Genomic DNA, 18,372 nt, shown 5'->3' with positions numbered 1-18,372 from the left:
TCAATCCTCTGCCTGCTCTTCTGAATGCAGAGGATGCTGTCCTAATGTCTTGAATCCCTAACGGCTTCAAGTACCCAAGAGACAACTGTGTCCTTTTTATGGACAATTTTGATCTTGAGACTATCCTTTCCAAAACTTTTAACATGGTGTGTGGCCCCAAGAATGCCAAAACTAGAACTATCCAGATCAAAGATACGAGAATAGGGAAAGTTAATCATTTTTCTAAATTAGGTGTGATTTCTGACTTGGCAGCTCTTGGTTTCATTTTTTTATACGTCCGGTCCCTAAGGTCAATCTATTGCCCTTTTGGTTAACTTTGCCTAGAGTGAGGGCAGCACACCAATCCTGCCACTGCTGGAAATATATGCAAACATTTGCAATGCAATAGGTCTCGCATTGACGAGTTTGAGCTATTGGCATTATAAATGAAAATGCCTTTTATGTATGTGTTGTTTTAAAAAACATATCAATAAAAGGCATTGTCATTTACAATGCCAATAGCTTAAACTCTTGCAAATGCGAGACCTATTGCTATTTCAGAAAATAGTGCTTGGCGGCTGGAATTAAAGCCGCCGAGTAACAGCACGGGTAACAGCGGGTGTCGCCATGGGAGGTTACAAAATGAGACAAGGCGGTACTAAGGAGGGACTACTAAGCCTATTGACCAGTGAACAGCCACAGTTTACAGTGGACAATGACATAAGCCAATGAAAAATATGAGCGGAGAGTGGGCAGAGTTTCAAGTCCCTACTTGAATAAAGCATGTCTGGCAGAACAGGCTCGACCTAATAAACGTGAATACCTGTCGATTGTTAACCTATGGAGATGGATTTTGGGGCTACTGTAGAGCCAATACCCTCCAGGCAGAAGAAAACCATATCTGCAGACATTTACTTGGCTTTCCACCCAGTTCTCTGCACTATTTTGTGCACGAAGAACTGGGTGGAGGCTATGCTGAGAATATTATTCAATTAGCTTCAGTGCTCCTACGGTTGTGAGTCTGGTCTGGCGATCCTGCTAGCTTAAACAGGCGGGTAATAGAGGCCTGCCTAGCCTGTAATTTTTGGCTATAAAAGACGATGGTTTCGCTATATGAAAAAGCTTTTGATTGAGGCAGGCCAGAACTTTGAGGCCACACCCTTGATCGCTCAGGGTGATACATTGGTAAAAAAAATAATTACGGGCAACACCGTCATCCCATCAGAGAGTCTGCAGAGCTCCAAAAACCATTGTTAGATCAATACACAGCCTTGCAAACTTCCTCACACGTCGCTTTCTAATTCCTGTTTGAAAGATAGATCTACAGTTTTAATGAATGCAGAGCAGCACTTTGTTTCCTTCACATGTGAAAGTGTGTAGAAGCCTGCAGTTCTTTGGGATGTTTCTTAAAATCTGCTGTCGCACTGCGCAAGGCAATGTCTTTTAACATGCTTCGTTTTATCTATTTAATTACTTTTTTGTATTATGCAATGTGTGAATTTTCATTTTTCTTGCATGGTTATTCTTTTAATCAGGAACATCTTAAGGATTTAGGGACTCTGGGCCAAATTTCTTTTGGGGGCCTCTGTTCGGAAAAAGAGTTGAATTTACGTTCCACTTTCATGTGGCCTTTGGCCAGGTCACTGACAGTGCACAGGCACACTCTTCCAAATTCTCAATATGTTTACATCCCATATTCAGGGATAGTGACGTGTGTTTTTAATATTGTAATGCAGCAGCTCGCTAATGTTCCTGCAAGTAATCTGTGACACCCTCCCGTTTCTCATACGTGAGGTTCCGTTTTGATGTAAAAATACATTTTTAATGGATGCTGCATGAAACAAAAACATTTCTCTGCAAAATGTCTGTAATGAACTCTCACACATCACCCACATTAAAAATAAATTAAAGAAAAACGGTATTTAAAACAATCTGTTTAAGAATTATTCAAGGGCATCAAGGCAAGACTCTCTGCTCAACAGAGCTGGTACCATCCGGGGGGGCTGAAATGCTGGGGACTTGGGCAAGAGCCCACTTTGCCCATGCCTTTAACCCTTTCCGTGCTGATGACGGAACCGCTCCGTCATCAGTCGCGGTGGCGCTGTGCTGATGACGGAGCGGTTCCGTTATGGCCCGCCCGACGCGCCTGCCGCGGCGCGTTCTATTAAGCGGTCATGAGCACAGCTCAACCGCGGCTGGTGACGGAGCGGTTCCGTCACCAGCATGGGCCCGCCGCGCCGCCGCGCCCCCCGCCCCCTTAGGGCTGCGGCGGAATAGCCGCCACAGCGATGTGGTTAAATGTCTCTCCTTTTAATAATGAAATAAAGACTGTCTTAACTTGACTATGTACTTCTGTTTTTTAGATTATAAGCTACATCTTGAGCTTCCTGTCTGTTACGGACCAGAAGGCAGCAGCACTTGTAAATCGGACATGGTACTTTGCAACTCAGGACTCCCAGCTTCAGGTAAAGCAGAATGTGCTGTATTGCCCTTGTTCGACCCGAAATGTGAAAAAAGACAAACCACACACACATGGAACTAGACTTTAACGCCACATGCCCCAACACTGTGGCATGATGGGGAGTCATCGGAAATGATGAGTTGGTGCATGGGCAGTGGTAACAACTGTGTTTGTGGGAAAATGCGATAGTGCAGAAAATATTGAAAATGTGAAGGAGAAGGTTGTGTGGGCAGCACTGGTGGAAACTGGTTGGTGTAGGTTGATGGTGGGAAATGCTAATTGTTTTGAATTGTTAACGTGCTATTTAATTTTTCACCTCTGAAGATCTATTGGAGTGAGTAGTGGTGGTGAACGTTGGGTATGGAGTGAGCAATGTTGAGTAGAAAAGTTAATATTAAAATGTAAGTGGGGGATGTGGGGGAGGTGCAGATTGGCGGTGTGACGGCAGGTATATTTTGTAAGCATTATAAGTGAAGGAGGAGAGAATGGGTGGTCTTTTCACACACATAAAGAGGAAAAGAGTCCAAGGGAGGTGGAAGCGGGGAAGGAAAGGTATGTTGCGTATACCTCCCCTCTGCATACCTGGTCCATGGGAGTAGTCCCTCAGGCTGGTGGCCATGATGGGGAATATACCACATATAATTGTAGGTAGGGCTGTGTCAGTAATGGAGTGTTTGTCACCCAAGTGCTTCAACTACCAACAGAGACAACTCAAGCTTTGTCTTTCTTGTTTGTGATCCTACTTGGAACCAACCCATCTGAAATTCTATTTAAAGCTTTGCACATGGTGCTTTAAGTTAAAAACTGAGTTTGATCATTGCTTTTCAGAATTATTCCAATATCGCTGTCTGTTCTCTCCTCAGAGAAGGCTTGTGTACTGTCTTCCAGCCACCTCATCTGTTCTCAGCACCATTGAAGGCTTGTCACGACGATGTTCTCCATGCATCAGTCTGACTGGCCTGGACGCTTCCACAATTTCAAGAGACCTTATCCGACATGTGGCATTCTATCTTGGGCCCTATCTCGAGAGTGTAAACCTGCATGGAAGCAGCCTGACCGACTCCTCCTTCACAACTCTCATTCTGAACTGCCCCAACCTCCGCTCCTTGGATCTCAGTGGATGCAACAGCCTGTTCATGTCAGGAACCCTACTGTCAAAACCTGACATTATTCTCAGGGTCCAGGAGTCCCTGGTCAACCTGCAGGTACTGAACCTTGCTGGCATCCGCTACTTGTCTGACCGCATGTTCAATCGTTTCACTAGCTGCACTCCCCACCTGGAGAAGCTCTCATTGGCCCGCTGCCACATCACATTTGAGTTTGATCCCTACCGAGGTTCTAATGACTATAACTCTTCAGCCATCCTCTCGTTTCGGAATGTGCTAAGGTTCTTAAAAGGGCAAGTGAAGTGTATGAGATCACTAGACTTGAGTGGTACAGGAATCACCAAGGAAGCAGTCCGCTCCTTCATGCAGGTGGAAGGGCTATACCTGACAGAGCTCATCCTACAGAGTTGTCGGGACCTCTCTTCTGAGGCTGCCATCCTTATAAGCAAACACCAGCCCGGCCTGATCACCCTTGATCTGAGTGGTTGCACGGAGATGTCAGACAGCGCTGTGCTAGCTGTGTCCTCACGCCTTGGAAACATCCAAAACCTGAGCTTGGGTAAAGTCCGGTGGTTGACAGACAAGGGCCTTGCGGGCATTGCTGATCTGGAGAAGCTGCGGTCCCTGGATTTGTCAGAGTGTTCTCTGGTGAATGGGACTGAACTGATGAAGGGTTTCTCTGCTCCACACCTCCATCCCAAACTAGCATCTCTCAACATGGCCTGCTGCTCAATGCTCAAGGTATGTTCTCATCATTAATAGTTCTGTGGAGAGACCAATCTGCAGTAACAAGTCTATAAACTAAACACTTTGTGTTCCATTAGTATGTTCTTTTCATAGCTTTGGACCGTCATTCTTGAAAGGGCATCCCTTCTCATAGTATTAGACATCTGTGTCGCTCTTTAAGGCGTATTTCTCTCAATGAGACCGACACCCCCTATGGAAGAGACCAACACTCACCCAGAACTGTAAAAATAAATTGCATTATTTTATGGCAGGAAGAAACTTCACTATATATAGGGTAGTATATGGTTTAGAGTTACTATACAAGTTGCTTATGTATTTTGTACATGTGCTTAGTTATTTTTTAAGTATATAGTGTCTCCAGTTAGAGCTCATGTTGACTTAACATGCAGTGACAAAGCCTTTACTCGGCACTGAACGTCTTCTTCCCACAGGATATGTATGTGGTCTCCTTGGCGCGCTCGCTTCGAAGGTGTCTGCGAGTGCTGGACCTCTCCTCCTGCGTCTCTCTCACTGATGTCAGCCTGCGTGCTATCTGCACATATCTTCTCCACCTGACTGTGCTGCGTCTTGGCTGGTGTAAGGAACTGACAGATTGGGGCTTGCTCGGCCTAGAGGAGCCCAGAGAGGTTGTCAAATTACAAGGAGAGGTAAGGTGGAATCTGTAGCAACAAAATAACACCTCTCACCTCAAGGCTTCCAGAGAATTGAAAAAGGGCGTTGAACTATTATACCAACTAAGCATGATTTATTTTCCCTTCCTTCATCAACATGAGAACAACCTGTATCACGCGGAGAAAAGTTAATGAGCAGTTTGTGACAAAATGCTGTAAGCATGAAGTATAGCATCATGGGACTGTGAGATATCAATGTGCCTAAAGTCTGAGGATTCCTGGCACTTTTTGATTAGAGGGATTTGAATAATGTCTTGAGTGTTGTAGGGCCAGATGTACAACGGTTTTTAGCGTGCGCAAATAGGTTTTAGACCTGTTTGTGCATGCTAAAAACCCTGGGCCCGTGTACAAAACCTATTTTGCGACTCGCTAATCAATTAGCAACTCGCAAAATAGGATTTGCGACTGGCTATTAGGAAGGGGCGTTCCCTTCCTAATAGCGACTCATGAGGCATATTTGAATGTTTTACGACTCGCAATCGGGTGCAAATTTCAAGTCGCAATTTACTATGGTCGTACATCTGGCCCTAAGTTCACAAAAGCTTGGATCTGTTATGACAGGCAACACCAAATCAGTATTGTGTCTTTGCAGGATTAGTGAGATAGTTGTCCTTACTAGATAATGCAGCTTGTGTAGCAAGAATGAAAATGTGCAACTTATTTTAATGTTGTCGCAGAAGGCAATACTAATTTGTAGCAGGGATATTTAAATATATTTAAAGGTTTTCTAGAAAGGGGTAGATGCTAGGTGTTGTGAAATAGTTTTAGTGTGTCTGAATAGTTCTTTTTTGATATCTGAAGAGTTGTGACATGCGATAGACTCTCTCAAGAGCAGCATCTTACACATCTCTTGCCCTCTCCAAAATTCTCAGTCCTCACTCATACAAAAGAGAGAGCTGCTTGTGGTATGTGTGTAGTTCATCCATATTTGTTTATTTATTTATTTATATATATTCATAGAATTATTTTCCTCGAAGCAGTCCCAAGGAATGGCTTGCAGACTAAATCCTGATTTGCAATACTTGTACAGTACTCTCCTTTAACTTTTGGACTGAGAACTGATTAAGAAATATCTGTTTTTTGGCTTGGCACTGCTAACCTCTGTGATAAGGAGGGGGAGTGGCTTTAGTCTTGGGTGTGGATTTCTAATTTCTTTCCTTGTTTTATAAAGGAGGACGTGGGACCAAAGTTTAGCAGGACTTTTGGAAACATGGGTTTTTTTGTACCTCCGCCTTATGTGGATGACAGGCCGCGACTGCTGACAGAAACAGATCTCAAGACATCTCAGGAGAAACCGGGGCCTTCACTTAGGTCTCTGAAGAATCTACAAGAGCTGGATCTCACTGCGTGCAGCAAACTCACAGACACGAGCATTGTTGAGGTAAGAACCATGCTCTGGACAAGGAGTGGTGCATACAGGGGTAAGGGCCAGTTTCTTGTAGAGTAAACAAAATTTTTTTTTACCGAGCTCTCAGTTGTCCCAGATCCATTCATGAGTGGCTCATCCAGACCAGGTATATGCTTTGCACCCTAGGCAGAATCTTGTGGCACATATCCCAATATCACCCATTAAACTAATTACTAGCTTTTACAACCACCATGGAGCTGTGTAAAGACAGCTGCAGGGTGTAGCCCTGCTAAAGAGTGTTATGGCTGGAGTTCTCTAATGTAAATTTTCAGTAAATTTCACTTTTAACTATTTCCAATTACTTCAGTTAGGATCACAAACCTAAACTTTTTATTAGAATATTTGCTGCAATTGATATCCAAATCTTGCCCTCCCACAATTTCCTTTTGCGCACAACCAATGGACATGTGGTCAGTTGACATGGGAGGGGTAATAACTTTTGATGGGAATTTCGAGAACAATGCTTTTTTTGATCTACTTACAGCAACCTAGATGAGGTTTTATTGTGTGTGTAATAAGGTTCAGTTAAGGGATTCATTGCATCACACATTTGCACATACACTTGTAAAGCAGACTTTTAAAAAAACTATTGTTCGCAAAACTGGATGTGCGTATCATTGCCTCAGTATTTTATGTTCTTACGATGATATAATAGAATTTTATAGGAATCGCTTGAATATTGTAACATGCTTCCTGGGGTAATAGAACTGTTCAGAACATTCGTCTCACAATGCAGCCAGGGTTCATATGTATATTAGTGCATCTGTTCCTAGCACTCCTTATTGCTGTCTGTCTCTCCTCCTAGTTGTCATACCCTCCTCGTTCCCATCTATTTTTCATGATCAATTGTCTGTCTTCTCCCCATGTATCTTTCCTGTACTCCTCAGCATTCGAAAGTCTCGAGCCACAGAAATAGAAGACCAGTAGGGTGGCATTCGTAAAAACTGAACTATAGAAATAGAAAAACAGTGCATTCCTTCGCAGGTCCACATTCCACGAACAATGCCTACCAAGTGCACCTAGAATACCCATGGACATAGAAGGAATACTAACTAGCCTGTCAGTTTACGGAACGAGAAGAGGTGTTCTCTAACACACCAGCCCATTGTGGAGAAATATAAAAAATGCACAGAATCATGAGCTACATCTTTAATGAAAAGACCTGAAAACCCATATGTGTATCTTATCTGGGAGGGTGATATAATAAGGGGCTGCTGGTTGCTGCCTCAGTGTCTCATGTAATTACATCTCCCACCGTTTTGTACTGCGTGTTGTGGGGTTAGGGGACCAAGGAGACTGGGCAGCTACCTATATAGTGTAAATATTGCCGGTTTTCTATTTTCTGTGTTTTTAGCAGCACTTTATGACAGGCTGTGCAGCTTTTTCCTCACTGTTTTCTACCAATAATGTTCGTGAAAATTGGGAAAGTTGGATAATGACTGTCCTGTGCACGTCCATAAATGGGAAACTCACAATTTTTGCTTTTAGTTTTGTTGTTTGTGATCAACTCTACTTATAGGGATTGCATTCAATTATAAAGTGTGTACAACACTGGTGCGTGTGCATTACATTCTCACATTTTTGCTCAAAGCATCAAAATAGCTGGCAGAAAATTCAACAAATCAAGGAAAGGCACAGAGTGACGGAAAGGATGTTGTTGTGCCATTCACAGTTTGCACACTTTTGTTCAGCAGTGTAGGACTTATTTACGGCCAAAGTTGAATGTGGGAAAGCCCATGTTAAAGGGAAAAGTTACAACTTTTTCGACTCCCCTGTGCCACTTTTATAACTTTTGAACTGTTTGACTAATTTGTATAACTTTCGTCATGCTGAAGACCTGGGTTGTGATCTATGGTCACTTTAATGTTGAAAATATACTGTGTACCTCATGCCAGCTCTGGGGGTGGGTGCTATCCATGGTACTAAAATTAGAACTATTTTTCCTGTGCGATAGTTATCAACACGTGGAGGGTGGGGACTGTCGATAGCGAAAATAGTATTCTCGGTCTGTGGCACAATAATGGGAGCCTTTTGCACTTCTTTGATGTAGGCCCTCGTTACCCCTTTCTCGGGTATATCCGCGGAGTGACTCCATAGGGCCACTGGAATGTTGTTTTACACCATGGGGATCTTTGGATGTTTTGTGAAATCCATGGTTCAAATGAAGCCAGCAGAGCAAAAATGTCAGATGTTCCCGGCAAATCAGAACAGAACAGATCCTGTAGTCACTTTATTGAATTTAAGATACTATCTAAAAACAACAACCAGCAAGGATGCCACAAAAGTTGCGGGGTAAATCTTTGGTTATACCCAGCACCTTATTTTATGCACAGTTTGTTCTTTGAACAGGTTCTGTGCTTAGAACATGTACTCTACGAGCCCACTGGACACAGTCTTTTGCCATCCGAAGCATGCTATTCGTAGATGCCATGGCCTTTGACTAGGCCCTGAAATCAGCATTACCTTCCCCTACAGCCCACTACAGCTGTGCTTTGGCTTTTCTCAGCTGTGTGGGTTGGACATAAAGATTGTGTAGCTCCTTTAACAAACCCTCAAGTGTTTGTGTGCTGTAGACACTACGTTATGACATCTCATGCTTTTAGCTAGTAACATTCTTGACTCTTGTCAGCTCACTTTTGACTGCTTAAAAAAAAAAAAATATATATATATATATATATATATATATATATATATATATATATATATATATATATATATATATATATATATATATCAAAAACTTCAAGTTGCCACTTGTGAGGACGCCCACACGGGGGAATAAACCCCAGTGGGTAGGTTAATTGACACTAAGAAAGTGAACTTTGCAGCGTCCACATGGAAAGTATGCTGATGTTAAACACCACGAATACCAGAATGCTCTGGGACTGCTAATCATGGCATTAGTACACGCCCACTGGAGCGGACTTAATAAAGCAAGTAAAGGTGGTTTAACCTGAGGCTGCGAGGTTCTTTTGTCAAGCTCGTGAACAAGGACTGTGTGTCTGAAACGCGTAGAGCTGCAGATTAATGGAGAAATGCACGAATCTGGTTGTGCGGCGCACACTCACCTTCAAAGGTTTATTCCCCCGTGTGGGCGTCCTCACAAGTGGCAACTTGAAGTTTTTGAGAGAGATATATATATATATATATATATATATATATATATATATATATATATATATATATATATATATATATATATATATATATATATATATATATATATATAAAACAAAGGTTACAGGGAAGTTATAGTTAGGCTCAGATTTCACTCGTATAAAACCAGTGAAAATCGGCAGTTATAGTTACTTGACCGATCTATAGCTTATGCCCCCACAATGCACTGCTTGTGATCTCACATATTACATCACTCATGACCTGATCAATTACATCGCTGATTATGCCATCCAGTGAGTGCAAGTATTTTGTAAGAGTTTATGATTGTTAAACATATATACTAATGCACTACAGAAGTTAAAGTATTATACTAGGTGTACTTCTAATGAGTGATACTACTTCTAATATATATCATGTGAGTGGCTGTTTGGCTGTATGTATCTTTGTGCTTATGGGCATGTGAGTGGCTGTATGGGTGTATGAGTGGGTGTGTGAGTAGCCTATGGGTGAGTGAGATGTTGTGTGAGTGGCTGTATTGGTGAGTGAGAGGGTGTGTCAGTGGCTGTATGGGTGGGTGAGTAGCAGTGTGAGTAACTCTATAGGTGGGTACATAGGTGTGTAGTGACTATGTGTGAGTGAGCGGGTGTCTGAATGGCTGTATGAGTGAGTAACTGGGTGTGTAAGTGGCTGTATGGGTGAATGAGTTGCTGTTTAACACCTTGAATGCTATGGGGATTTTTCTCCTGTGCTGGGATCCCACATATACCACTTTACATGACGAGCTGGGCTCGTCATCAGCGTAGCAGGAGGCTACTGCATGACGAGCCCAGCTCGTCATGAGCGTCGAAGGGGTTAAGTAAGTGTTTCATTAAATGACTTTGTGTGCTAGTGGCTGTATTAAAGAGTTAGTGTCTATCTGAATGGCTGTATGGGTGAGTATGTGGATGTGAGTGTGCTTGTATGGATGTGTTAATTGGTATGAAAGTGCGTTTGTGAGTGAGTGTGTGAGGGCTTGTAAGGGTGAGTGAGTGGCTGTGTTGAAAGGCTGATTGGGTGAGTGAGTAGGTTGTTGGTAAATAAGTGGATGTGTGAGGAGCTGAATGGGTGCGTGTGTGGTTATGTGACCGGCTGTATGAGTGAGTAACTGGTTGTATAAGTAGATGTATGGGTGAGTGAATGGGTGTGTGAGTAGCTGTACGAGTGAGTGGGTGTATGAGTATCTCTATAGAGGAGTGAATGGGTGTGTGAGTACTGGTATAGGTCTGCGAATGGGTATGTCAGTGGTTGTGCTGGTTTGTGAGTGGGCGTGCAAGAGAGTAACAGGGGGTGTTTTTAGGTGTGTGAGTGATTCTGTGGATGATGTCATCAGAAATGTAATTTGAGATGTCATAAGTGATATCATCAGAGATGTAACTGATCATGTCATTAGTGATGTAATATGTGAGGTCATAAGCAGTGCATTGCGGGGGGTGTAAGTTATAGTTAGCTCAGGTAACTATAACTGCCGAATTTCACAGGAAACAGAAATTACAAGATAAGGGGACACAGGTCCCACATATCCTGAAGCTTAGAAAAAAACCATCAGGGTAGGGACACATGGGGGTAACACAGGCACCTCAACCCCCACGTTGCGGGGGGACCCTGAGCTTCAGGGGCCCCCTCGGCACACAGTACATTCGCTGGCATCAGGGTCCATCTGGAATGTAATTTTAAAGTTACGCCCGCTGCCTTGCCTCGTAAATTAAATGGTTTGTATGTGCTGCATGGTGCGCGGCATGCAGCTGCGTGGTTTTCAGCCTCCGGGTGGGGCAGGGCTGGGCCAGTATTATCATGCGCAGCGTAAACTGCACGTGAGGTGGCCGGTGAGTTCCAGGCACTTAGGCGGTGAGACCATAATTTAAGAATTGTTGGCTGCAGTCTTCTGCAGCCTGCCCGTGCCGGCCACCGAAGCTGCAGTCCTCAGGTGAGTCGGAGACAACTAGCAGTAGAAACCTATGCTTGTTCTACTTTTTTGCATAAAGGGAATATGATTATAGGCAGTAATGCATTCTAGTGGTCCTGATCATTACTATTTTCTTTCGTTGCCACTTTCTTTTGCGCTACCACCTATTTGTAGAACCGCCCTATTGCTTCCTTATAGACGGCTTTCTGAGGTCTACTTACGTTGAAGTGAAAAGAAGTGTATTTTTTGTTTTACACAATTCTGAGCTGTGTCTGAGGTCTTATGTTTTCCCTAGCAGGATAGCTGTAGTTAGTCACAAGTTATTGTGAATGTGAGTCTTGTATAGTTTGCTCCTGCTCTCACGTTTGGGCACTTAATATTGGTAACTAAGCATGAATCCAAGTCTTATTCTGCTAATTTGCCATTGGTCAAGCCAGAGACACCATCACCAGGAACTCTGTGAAGTTTGGGACCTGAACTGTGCCAGGTTGCACAAGGTGACTGACTCTCATCCAGCCCCTCTACCCTGCCTGAAGGCAAGAGGTTGACTGGAGCTGTGCTAATGGAGTGAGAAGAAGCCTCCAGGGCCACTTGTGAGCACTGCGCAGGAATTAATGGACTTTTCCATGTGGAATGGGAATGGTACTTTGCAATGCTATAACTTTGCAGTGATGGATCCAGTGTTTGTTGTTTTGTTCCTATTTTAATCATAACCTAATTTCTGATGTTATTAAATAGTTCTGGGATCATTTACAGAGAGGTTTCTTGGTTCTGCTGTTGTGCTGATACTACTAGTTAATACCAACCATTTTCAAAAGTAGCCTTCCAACTCAAATCTGCACTATTAAGGGGTAGGCAAAGCTGTCTTAGAGAAACATTATTTGCCTGACTATGGGCTAATTTTTAATTGTGGCTGGGGAATTTGCCCTACCAAACGCCCAGATTCCTATACATCTTATACAGGGTTAAAGTTCTTGGGTCTGCTCTTTTTTTTGTCCTTCATGTCATTATGAGTCCTGAGACTAATACAGTTAACACAGTTGAAAAAAAGCAACCAGGGCATGGCTGAGCCGCCAATGGGAGTAGGACACACCTCGCGGTGTCTCCGACCTGCTGCGGCCGGCCCTACAGAATCCATAGGCATGGGGACCTGGGTAGCAGAGAGTGACTCGGCACTTAAACAGATTTGCCCTGCCCTTCGGGTGCCCGTAACCCTTTAAGGCGGACTTTGAGCCCGAGAAAAGGAGGCCCGAAAACTAGGAGCGACCGGACCCACTATCTTGGGGTTGGGCCCGGAGGAGGCGACTTACTTTCAGGGGGCCCAGGACTATTCTGGAACCTACTGGTGACCACCCCTGGGGGCTAGAACAAAGGCTCTAACCGAGAGGGGGGTGAAAGCAGCTCTACCGCTTGCTGCCTGGCCCTGACGGGAGGGGGAACTGCCCATCTAGGCCCGGAGGCGCCATCTTTTAGGCCCTGAGCCCGGAGCTGACCCTGCCTGCTGGACGACTTGGTGCCCCTCCTCCCCTATTCATCGGGACCCTATGGACTGTTCCAAAACTGTGGGGGTTGGGGCACCGTCTGTCTCTTTGTGGGACCCAAGAGGCCTAATCTTGCACCCTACTCTGCTGACACCCGGGCCCGCCAACTTGCCTCGGCCGGGGAGACACACTGCTCTGAGCTCTCCCCGCTGCCCACGCAGTGTGCAAAGAACTGCAAAGGACCCGGGGTGATGGGAGGGGCCTGGCATGGCATGGAACACCACCACTGGCATCAAGGCGAGTTAAGCGACAACACAGATTCATAAATTAGTGGCAGGCAGCTGTCTGAGCTGGTGGGGTGAGAGGGAGCAATCGGCTGCGCATTTGGGCAGGAGGCGTATCCTCCGCTCCCTCCTAACCTGGTCAAATTCTACGGGCCAGATTTTTATAGTTAGGGGAAGAGTGGACGGCGGCACTATCGGGCAGCAGGAACAATACCGCCCTCCCTCCTCCTAAGGGGAATAGAGAACCTGTGAACTGGACCAGGCGGTGCCCAGTGAGAGGTACAACAGTCTGGATTAACGCTATATCTCTGAGAGTAGTCACCCCGAGCTGAACTTTCAACCCCTACACTTCTCAGTGGCTTGAGACCTTGCATCCCACTAAGAAGAGGGGCCCTCCATGCCAACGCTGTATACCAAGCGCCAGGGCTGGTGGGAAGCACTCCTGGCCTAGCTGCTGGGACCCCCTCCCCTGGACGAGGTGGATCGGCTGCACAGCCTGGGCAGGGAGTATAGACTACCAATCAATCACATGTGGGAGGGGCCAGTGTCTGACCCCTGGAGACCCTGCGAGAATCCTGGTCCTTGCAAATCTTGCATCAATTGGTTTAGGGGGCCATCTGGGGTTACACCCTCCGCCTCCACCTGCCAGGTGGCACTGGGAGACTCCACGGTACAGGTGCTCATCGCGACTTGACTGGTCTAGACTGCCCTTTCTGGCTCTGGGACACTGCAACAAGGGATAGTTAGCAGTGAAGAGGCTCCGGCTGTTACATCCGCTAATCCCTGGAGATCGGTCCCACAATTGACCTAATGCATCATAGTGTCCCCTGCTCAGGACCCAGACGCCCACATTGAAGAACTGGGGTTGTGAGGACCAGGAGGAGCATACCTCGTACGAAGACAGGAAAGGAATTCTCCTTGGTCCCCACCAGGGAATTTACAGTTCAATCCACATGGCTAAAGACGAGCCCCGCCACTGTGGCTCCACCGCATTCCCCGATGGTGCAAGCCACTGAGAGGCCAGAGGCAAGCCCCCTCACGCAAGCCTTCATAACCAAATTAATGCTGAGATAGTCTCCCTCAAATCTGATTTCAAAGCATTTCTCACAATCTGAAACACGATGTAGCCGAGATTGGGGGCAGAGTGGACAACCTCGGGCGGACCCTTGACACTCGAACTGAAGAGCAAGAGGACCTTTAGCCCCAGATGACCGCTTTAGAAGAACAAAACATAGAACTTCAAATCAAACAGGAACAACTGGAAAATGGGAGTAGGAGGACAATTCTTGTATTAGAAGAGTCCCTAGGGACACAGAAGGGCAGGACATCATGGCCTATACAGCGGATCTCCTTCAGGCAATCAGGGGAGACGACAACGCCTCTCCGCCCATCTCGGACAGGGCCCACCTGGTCCCGACCCCATGTGGTAGCCCTGGCGTAATACCGGACATCAAACAACAAAGAATATATAGTGAAGAAGGAACAGATTTCTAAAACTATTTTACCTCCTGGATTACCTTAATTAATCGTAGGTGCTTTTACATACTTCTAGCATATTTATGAGCAGTATTTCGCTCCAGGTTACACTTAACACCTTCCGCATGGTTTATACATTTTGCTTAGTGCTACACGTAATATTTATATACATAGAAACAAGAAATCGAATTTACCTAGACATGTACTTGACCGTAAACAAACATACAATACATAAAGAATTTTATATATATATATATATATATATATATATATATATATAGATATATATATATATATATGCTATATGCTATATAAATATTATTTTCCCTCTACTCGTTTTTCCTATCGATTAATCAGAAGTAGCTGTGTTTTCTAATTCCTACACAGTCCACTAATGTAGGTAGCCTATATGTGGGGAGACTTTAAGATAACCATTTTTCTCCCAGTGTATCACTTTGTGCGCCACAAGTCCTTAGTGCATTTATATTCAATATAAAAAAAGAGAGAAAGGGCTCCTCCAATAAATCAGTCTGTCAACGCGTTTCGGCTGTTATTTCAGCCTCTTCAGGACAAACGAAAAAACGAGGTGTTGTTGCACCATCTGTACAAACAAGTGATTCAATCACAAGACTTTTCGAAGAGTATCTTCAGGTGCTAGTATCCGCAAGCGGGTCGCTTCAATCAGTACACACGCTCGTCCAGTGGCAGCCAATGTACCATGTTGTCCCCTGCTCTACACCAACCGTGCTGCCACATCTAAGCATCGGATGTTTGCTCGCTGTACACGTGATTTCTCTACTGTTGGATATCCCCCAGTATCTGAGAGGCCAGAGGCAAGCCCCCACACGCAAGCCTTCATGACCAATTTCTTGCAAGAAATTAAGGCGGAGATAGGCTCCCTCAAATCTGATTTCAAAGCATGTCTCCACAATCTGAAGCGCGATGAGGCCGAGATTGGGTGCAGAGTGGACGACCTTGAGCAGACCCTTCACACTCAAACAGAAGAGCAAGAGGACCTTTGGCACCGGATGAACACTCTAGAAGAACAACACATAGAACTTCACATCCAACAGGAAGACCTGGAAAATAGGAGTAGGATGAACAATCTCCATATTAGAGGGATCCCTATTAGCACAGAAGGGCAGGACATAATGACCTATTCAGTAGATCTCCTTCAGGCAGTCAAGGGAAACGACGATGCCTCTCCGTCCACCTTGGAAACCCGTCTCTTGCGAACAGACACGAGTCGCATGGCACATGCCAAATACCCAATCCATACTGGGCGTCTTCACTTTCTAAAACTGCTGGGGTGGCTATCTTCATTAAAGCGGGCCTTAACTTGCAGGAGACTCACCTAACACGAGATAGGGAGTGTCGTTACTTAAAACTCAAATTTCAAATTAATGGCGGATCCCTAACATTATCAACGTTTAGGCCCCCAACCAATCCCGGTATACATACCTTAAGACTCTCCTCAAGCACCTTGCTTCACAAGAGGCTGGTCATATGCTTATTGGGGGAGACTTTTACTTAGTGTGGGATCCCAACTCGATCGCAGCGCGACTACCTTCCAGGGCCCGGGGGCAATGTCTGCAGCATTAAAGAGGGATATCATAGCCTTATGCCTGACAGACGCCTGGTGCTACAAGGCTCCAGATGCACAAGACTTCACCTTTTTCTCTCATGTCCACCGCTCGTACTCCCGCATCCACTTCTTTTTCATTTTGCAATCACTCATTCAGACCTTGAAGTTGGCGTGTATTTCGGATATCTCTATTTCGGACCACACGCATATTGAGATCTCCCTGGGAGGCATAGGGGCGACCCCTGACCCCGCTGGCAGGTCCCCCACACATATTGCACGGCCAGGTCCACATGGCCGAAATATGGCAAGCAATTGAAACCTACTTTGAGACAAATGTCTTGCCTGACACCAACTGACACATCTTGTGGGATGCTTTTAAGGCAACCATCGTGGTACTATCGCCTCCCTTGTAATCGCTCTGACATGCATGGCCCGGTTGGTGGAGACTGGGCTATCCAGGGACATCAAGGCCTTGGAACAACTAGACCACACGACACCAGTGCGCCAGCACCAGAAACGGTTGGCCTCACTTCGCGGCCAGCTGAGGGTGCTTCGGGTTAATAAAGCAGAGCATTCACTTCTTGCTTTGAAGCAAAAATATTATGAAGGTGGTAATAAGGTCGGCTCTTTGTTGGCCAGTCAACTCTATGCAGGTGTTTCTCGTGCCCTCATCTCCAAGGTTAAAAACGAGGATGGCTTGTGGGCTACCTTTGAATCTGACAAACAGCGGGCATTTCACACATTTTTCTCTACCCTATATGGACAAGGTGAAATGTCCCAAGAGGGGATTGGGCCCTTCCTTATCTCTTGCACATGGCAGCCTCTCGACCTCTCCCATGCAGACCATCTTGTGGCCCCGTTTACACTGGATGAGATCCAAAAGCCTTTGAAAGGCCTACCGGTAGGTAAGACTCCGGGCCCCGATGGACTTACAGTCATTTTTTACCACCTGTTTGTACCTCAAATTCAAGACTACCTCCTCAAGCTATTTAATTCTTTCTCTGACAGAACTAACTTGACCCCTACAATGACTAGGGCTGAGATAGTTCTTAAACCCAAGCCAGGAAAGGACCCAACATTGTGCGCATCCTATCACCCTATCTCTCTCCTCAATATAGATGCCAAGATTTATACTAAACTCCTAGCAAACAGATTAGAGCCATATCTTCTTAGCTTGATAGACCCCGACCAGGTGGGATTCATATACCACCGCGAAGGGGCGGACAATATCACACATACAGCCCACCTGGTGGAAAAGGTCCAGCGGCGAAACATCCCAGCATGTCTCCTCTCTCTTGATGCTGAGAAAGCGTTCAATAGGGTAGATTGGGCCTTTCTAAGAATGGTTCTGCAGAAGATTGGGCTTGGGCGCTCATGGTCTCCCGGATTGTGGCGTCTTACGTTTCCCCCTTGGCGCAAATTAGGATCAACTGCCTCCTAGCCCCCCAGTGCAGATTCGCAGGGGCACCCAGCAGGGATACCCGCTATCCCCTCTACTTTTTGCCCTTGCAGTAGAACGCCTTGCAATAGCTATCCATCTATCCGCCACAATCCAGGTTATTCCTTTCGGTGGTGAGGACCATAAGGTTGCATTATTTGCAGGCGACCTCCTGCTCATCTTGAACAGTCCCAGAGACTCCTTCCCAGCATTAATCTCACTCCTCCACATATTTGAGCGCGTCTTGGGCCTCAAAATCAATGTAGCAAAATCGCAGGTGCTGAACCTAAGACTTTCTCCACAGGAGGTCCTAGAGCTATCCTCCCTCACTCTGTTTCAGTGGGCTGCCCACTCAATTCCGATATCTGGGCCTTAATGTGACTTCCTCGCTGGCCTTGTGGTCTCAAGCTAACTGGAGGAATGCCAACATTCTGTTAGGAAAACCTAAAGCGATGGAAATCACTCCCTGGGCCATGGCTAGGTCGACTCAACGCAGTGAAATTGTCTATACCGCCGAAGGTGCTCTACCTTTTTCAAACACTCCCCACACCTACCCCCCAAGCGGATATCATCAACCTCCAGAGGTAAGTGAATTCCTTCATTAGGGAAAGGGTAGACCACGATTTTCTAGTAGAATCTTAATGCTGCCAAAAGATCCGGATGGCTTGCCTGTCCTC

The 18,372-nt window shown here is 45.5% G+C and overlaps 1 protein-coding gene across 2 annotated transcripts in view; it reads left to right on the top strand.

The window, feature by feature from the left end:
* The window catches only part of LOC144797717 (uncharacterized), a 139,684-nt gene that overhangs the window by 74,696 nt on the left and 46,616 nt on the right, over positions 1-18,372 (top strand). For both annotated transcript variants that reach the window (XM_078668456.1, XM_078668455.1), the window contains exons 2-5: positions 2,343-2,444; positions 3,304-4,287; positions 4,725-4,940; positions 6,136-6,345. In XM_078668456.1, the coding sequence (XP_078524582.1) occupies positions 2,343-2,444; positions 3,304-4,287; positions 4,725-4,940; positions 6,136-6,345 (1,512 nt within the window). The remainder of the gene's footprint in view (positions 1-2,342; positions 2,445-3,303; positions 4,288-4,724; positions 4,941-6,135; positions 6,346-18,372) is intronic.

Source organism: Lissotriton helveticus, chromosome 12, assembly GCF_964261635.1.
Source record: "Lissotriton helveticus chromosome 12, aLisHel1.1, whole genome shotgun sequence".
Taxonomy (NCBI): Eukaryota; Metazoa; Chordata; class Amphibia; order Caudata; family Salamandridae; genus Lissotriton; species Lissotriton helveticus.
This window is presented reverse-complemented; position numbering and strand designations above follow the sequence as displayed.